Below are 6230 nucleotides of genomic sequence, written 5' to 3'. Positions count from 1 at the left end.
GTTTAGTTTCTAATTGTTTACTAATAATGGTTTGAACTTGGGGAAAAAAGGAACAAAAGATAATTCAGCATGGTACTTACAGTATACATACCTGATACTTAGAGGGCAACATATGGAAACTTGCAAGATAACGTATTTACAAGGTAACATACAAGGCACCTTTAGGGATAAAGAAGCCAGTGAAGTTGCTGTAAAACTGGGGTGATGTGCTGAAATGAGGGGGGGTTTGGTAACGATGCCGGCAGCTGAATTTTGAACCATTTGAAGCTTACCGAGTAATTTTTGTGGCAGACCAAATAGGAGAGAGTTGCAGTAATCAATTCGAGAAATGACCAAACTATGGACAAGGATGGAAGCAGAGTGCAGGGAGAGGGATGGAGGAGACTGTTGATGTTTCCAAGGTGGAAGTTTGCAGACCGGGTAATATTATTGATGCTAGAGTGAAAAGAGAGAGTGCTGTCAAGCATGACACCCAGACTCTTAACGTGAGGGGAGGGAGAAACCATGGAGCTGTCAATGGTGAGGGAAAAACTGTTGACTTTAGATATGGTGGATTTAGTACCCATGAGTAGAAACTCTGTTTTATCACTGTTTAATTTAAGGAAGTTAGATGAAAACCAGGATTTAATTTCAGCTAAGCAGGAAGTGAGGGAGGAAGGAGAAAGTGAAGAATTAGGTGCTGTAGATAAGAAGAGCTGGGTGGTGTCAACAAAACAATGGAAGTGAACGGGTTGTTAAACATCTACGTTTATCTACATAAGTAAAAACAATAGCTATTAATTATAACCAATAACTATTCAATAACAATGTCAATGACAATTTTAGAGTGCTCAGCACAACAAGAAGTGGCACTAAGCTAGCGCTGTGCGATACAGATGCGCTAGCGAAGATGCTACAGACTTAGTGCTCTGCTTTACATTACACCAACATAATAAGCACTTTGTACAAAATCTATTTAGTATTAACTGATCATAGCAAACAAAGAGTAAACTTATTCAAATAGAAGTTGCAACATAGCTATATATCCTGATGCATGCTCAATAATCCAGGTAGAAAAATCTAAAAAAGTTAAGTCTGGTCCTCTGGACATTCAAAAAACAAAACAAAACAAATCTACATCTACATACAAAGCACAACTAGCTTTAATTTTTTATTTATTTATTAACCTTTATTTAACTACTTTGTAGGCAAATCCCATCCATCCATCCATTATCTTTACCCGTTTGTTCCATTTTGGGGCACGGGGGTCGCTGGTGCCCATGTCCAGCAATCACTGTGCGAGGGGCGGGGTACACCCTGGACGGGTCGCAAGTCCATCACAGGGACACATAGAGACAAACGAGACAAACAACCATTCAGTCTCTCACTCACACCTAGGGACAATTTAGAGTTACCAATCAGCCTAACATGCATGTTTTTGGTCTGTGGGAGGAAACGAGAGTACCCAAAGAAAACCCGTGCAAGCACAAGAAGAACATGCAAACTCCACACAGAAAGACCCCAGGTCCAACCAGGGATTGAACCCACAACCTTCTTGCTGTGAGGTATCAGTGCTAAGCACTGAGCCTCAATAACTCCATTAAATCATTAACATTTAATTTATTTTAATTATTAAGCATACAACGTAATTGTGACAGAAAATAGTGGATTTACCTGCAGTTATCTTTGTACAGGTGAGCATGTTGTATTTCCTGTTTATAACTGTTGTATTCAGCTGCCCACGAGATTGGCCGCAGGACTTTATCATCTTTTCCATTTTTCCAGACTCAGTTTAGGTTTTGGAAATAGAACTCTAGCTCCATCTTATATTATATATATTATTGTTCCATATTTTCCTAACAGAGCACTTCGCTCTCAGAATGCAGGCTTGTTTACGGTTCCTAGAGTTTCCAAAAGCAGAATGGGAGGAAGATCTTTCAGTTATCAGGCTCATGCTGGTGAAGATTCTCAGTCATCCAGGACATGATAAATTCAAAAAACGTTCAATACAAAAACAACTGGATTTTATTTGTAACAGAAGACATTTCACTCCGAGGAGCTTTCTCAGATCAAATAGCAGTGAGTGAGGGGTTCAGGTTATAAGGCTGAGTGAGATAAGATGCAAACAAAAACAAACAATTTCTTTTCTTGTCAAAGCAGTAACTATTGTAGCCACAACCACCTGATGCTGTCTGGGCTGGCCACAACCTTACAGTCTCCAATCTCCCTCAGGTTTCCTCTTCTACACAGAATGTAGTTTCCCTGTATCCTCCTGCCTCCACTCTCGCTCTATGTTACTCCCTCTTTTGGAAATAAGTGTTGACTACAGCATTTCTGTTCTCTTGGCAAAATCCACCACCATCTGTCCTTCCTGGTTTCTTTCCTTGACACCAAGCCTACACATCACTTCCTCGTCTCCTGTGTTTCCTTCACCAACATGTCCATTCAGGTCTGCTCCAATCACCAATTTCTCCTCCCTGGGAATACGCTCTATCATTTCATCCAGATCTTTCCAAAATGTATCTTTCTCCTCCACAACAAATCCGACATGTGGAGCATAACCACTGACAACTTAGCATCAGATCTTCTACTTCTACCTTCAGGCACATCACCCTATCTGACACGCTTTTCACCTCTAATACATGCTTTGCCAATTCCTCCTTCAGGATCACCCCTACTCCATTTCTCTTTCTAACCCCACCATGGTAAAACGGTTTAAACCCTGATCTAATGTTGAGAGCCTTGCTGCCCTTCCACTTGGTCTCTTGGATACATAAAACATCTACCTTCCTTCTCTGCATCATGTCAGCCAGCTCTCTACCTTTGCCGGTCATTGTCCCCACAGTTAGAGTGTCCACCCTCAGTCCTACATTCTTGACTTTCCTCTTCTCCCTCTGTCTCCTGACACGTTTTCTTCCTTGTGGTCTTAGACCAACAGTAGCACAATTTCCATCTGCGCCCTGTTTGTCTACAGCACCGGTGGTGATCATTGTTAACCCGGGCCTTGACTGATTCGGCATGGTTTTGCTTTGATGAGCTTGTATTATAGTTTGGCAAAAGTGTTGGTCCCTCAAGTGACATCAAACCCCATACAATATATGAAAGTGAAGAGCTGTTTTTAAAGCACCAACTGAAATGGCTGGAAACCTCACAAAACCTATGTTTTTAAAACCAGTTTGCATTACTTTTCAATGTTTGCCACAGAATATTGATATTTATGTTATGTCTCTGCCATATTTTGCTGAATGTGTAATTTGAACAAGATAGTGGGTGTCAAAGATTAAATGGAGGTGGCAGGGGAGGTGTCTTGTGTGCTCACTTCCACATTCATCTGGTTGTAAGAAGAAAAGATGTGAAACATTAGAGTCCTTAAACTCGTTGTCTGCCTGACTCATGAGACACTGTTTGGTCACATGCATGAAGGTGTGAATTGGAGTGGAAATGACTGGGAATCAGGCCTAATGCTGCATTGTAGGATTTATTCAGCTGAAATCGGAGACCTTTTCCTCGGTTTAAAGTAGTTGTTTTTCTTTTTTGTAGTTTTACTCTAATCTACCATATATCTGAATTTAGGTTACACATCAGAGCCTCACGCAGCTTGGAACTCCACACTCTCCAGATTTTGAACTGAGAACTCCTCACAGACAGGAAGAGCAATGTTTTCAGCGATAGAACAGAAGTTGTTCTATTTATTTATTTATTTACTTATTTTAATCAATTTTTTGGATTACCCATCCTGGATGACGGAGAATCTACATCAACTGTTTAGTCCCAATTAGTTTTGAAATATCTGCAGCTGTAAACTCAATGTTAATAACTGGATATGAAATGACAACAGCTGCATTCCAAATAAGGGTACTATAAAACGTAGGTACAATTTGACTAAGACCTTTTCTTCCACCAGCATGTGCAAGTGGTTGTTGCCTGAGTTGTATTTGTATGTATTTATTTATTTATTTTTCAGGTTGTGTGAGAGATCTGAAGACGTACAGCTAAAAGCAACCCTCTCCGGAAGAACCCTCTCAGGATCTGTCCAGAAGTTTTGTTCTCTGAAGATCAGTTACAATGAAACGATTCTTTGCCCCATTATCAGACAAAGCCAAAAGGCTTTCTGAGGCTGTTAAAGTTAAAAGCAGCTTGGTGAAACCAAATACAGGGCCTCTCTCTTCTTATAAAATTCCCCTGGATGAAAAAGAAATCTATATAAAAGGGTGCAAATATTTCAGTTTTGGGAAAGAAAACACAAATTCCAACCGAACCATCATGGTTCTTGGAGTCACTGGTGCTGGGAAGTCAACTCTGATCAACGGGATGATAAATTACATCCTGGGTGTCCAATGGAACGATTCGTATCGGTTCAAGTTGGTGCATGAAGGTCAGTCCACGTCACAGGCTCACAGTCAGACATCTGAAGTCACGGTGTACAAACTCTACCACCAGGATGGGTTTTTGGTCCCCTTCTCTCTGACTATTGTGGACACTCCAGGGTTTGGAGACACCAGAGGAATAGAACGAGACGGAGAGATCATTGAGCAGCTACGTAGCCTCTTCTCTTCACAGAATGGTGTCAGTGAAATTGATGCTGTGTGTTTTGTAGCTCAAGCAGCTTTAGCTCGACTCACATCAACACAGAAATATGTGTTTGATTCAATCCTTTCAATCTTTGGCAAAGATGTGGCGGAAAACATCAGGATTATGGTGACGTTTGCAGATGGTCAGCTGCCTCCAGTTCTAGAAGGAATCAATGCATCAGATGTCCCATGTCCTAAAACCAACGGGCTGCCGGTTCACTTCAAGTTTAACAACTCAGCTCTGTATGCAGACAACAAAGCTGCTTCAACCAGCAGCATTGATGAGGATGATGAAGATGAAAAGTTTGATCAGATGTTTTGGAACATGGGAACAAAAAGCATGAAGAGTTTTTTTTTTGCTCTAAACCAAATGAAAACCAAAAGTTTGATCCTGACAAAGGAGGTCCTGAGAGAGAGACAGCAGCTGGAGAATTATATTGAGTCTTTGCAGAAGGAGTTTAAACTGGGTTTAGACAAAATGGAAGAAATAAGAGAGACGAGGCAACAAATCAAAGATCACGAATCAGAGATCAGCAGAAACGAGAAGTTTCAGTTTAATGTCACTGTCAAAAAGGCCATTCAAACTGTTGTCACTGGTTCTAGACACTTCATCACCAACTGTCAGCAGTGTTCTTTCACCTGTCATGATTTTTGTGCATATGCTGATGATAAAGATAAAATACACTGTGTTGCAATGAAGAAGAATGGATACTGTATGGTGTGTCCAGGGAAATGTTTCTGGAATGTACATTTTAATCAGAAGTATAAGTGGGATTATCGAGATGTCACAGAAACAAAAACAATAAAAGAGCTGAAAGAAAAATACCAGAAAGCCACCGGATTGAAGATGACTGTTCAGGGCGTGCTGGACCAACTGCAGACTGACTATAAACGTATGGAGGAAAAGGTGGGGAGACTGACAGTAGAGTCTGCAAAGTGTCTGAACAGACTGAAAGAAATCGCCCTGAAGCCCAATCCTCTCTCTGCTCCTGAGTACATCGACCTGTTGATTGAAGGAGAGAAACAGGAGGGAGCACCAGGCTGGAAGACACGAGTCGACGCTCTGATGAAGATAAGAAAAAAGGCTGAGCTATTGGCACAAGTGGAGAAAGGAGAGAAGCCACTGAAACATATCTAACATTAGCAGAGATTCCACCGATTAAACAATAATCTCTTCGAGTTCAGCCATCAGCTGCAATCAGTTTTGATCCATTCTGTTAGAGTTCAAAATATCTCAGCTTATATGCAGGTGATTTTAGCTTCAACCTTTCTTTATGCTTTCCACCGCCCGAGTTCCTCCCCTAACATGCCTCTGTCAACTCTCGTTCTCACAGCTTTTAGTCACCGATTCTTTTCAGAAACAAAACGAGGAACTTGACCTTTTATCTTTGGACCTGGTGTCGCCCCCTGACTCTAAATCTGGGGATTATTTTACTGACTCAAGTCTGTTTGGACTTGTAAAATTTGGCAACAAAACATGACTCTGCTGATTTCAATCATTTATTACAAATTATACTGTAGACTATTGGGAGTGGCCGTGTATATTTAGTGGTTATTTTTAGCATGCATGATTCAGGTACTTGAAAAATTAAAATAAAAAAAAACTTTTAAATATTGCATCTTTTGACAGATATTATGGCTCTAACAAATATCTTATAAAAATAACAATGTCTGTTTTTT

At 40.6% G+C, this 6230-nt stretch overlaps 1 protein-coding gene across 1 annotated transcript; it reads left to right on the top strand.

The window, feature by feature from the left end:
* The first annotated feature begins 4044 nt into the window (after window positions 1-4044).
* Window positions 4045-5688, top strand: si:ch73-170d6.2. Its single transcript, XM_037675101.1, has one exon. It carries the CDS (start codon window positions 4045-4047, stop codon window positions 5686-5688), a length of 1644 nt encoding a protein of 547 aa, XP_037531029.1.
* The last annotated feature ends 542 nt before the right edge of the window (window positions 5689-6230 follow it).

The sequence above is a fragment of the Nematolebias whitei genome, chromosome 4 (genome assembly GCF_014905685.2).
Source record: "Nematolebias whitei isolate Nwh7 chromosome 4, NemWhi1, whole genome shotgun sequence".
In the NCBI taxonomy this organism is placed as follows: Eukaryota; Metazoa; Chordata; class Actinopteri; order Cyprinodontiformes; family Rivulidae; genus Nematolebias; species Nematolebias whitei.
The sequence above is the reverse complement of the archived record's forward strand: the minus strand, read 5'-3'. Positions and strand labels throughout refer to the sequence as shown.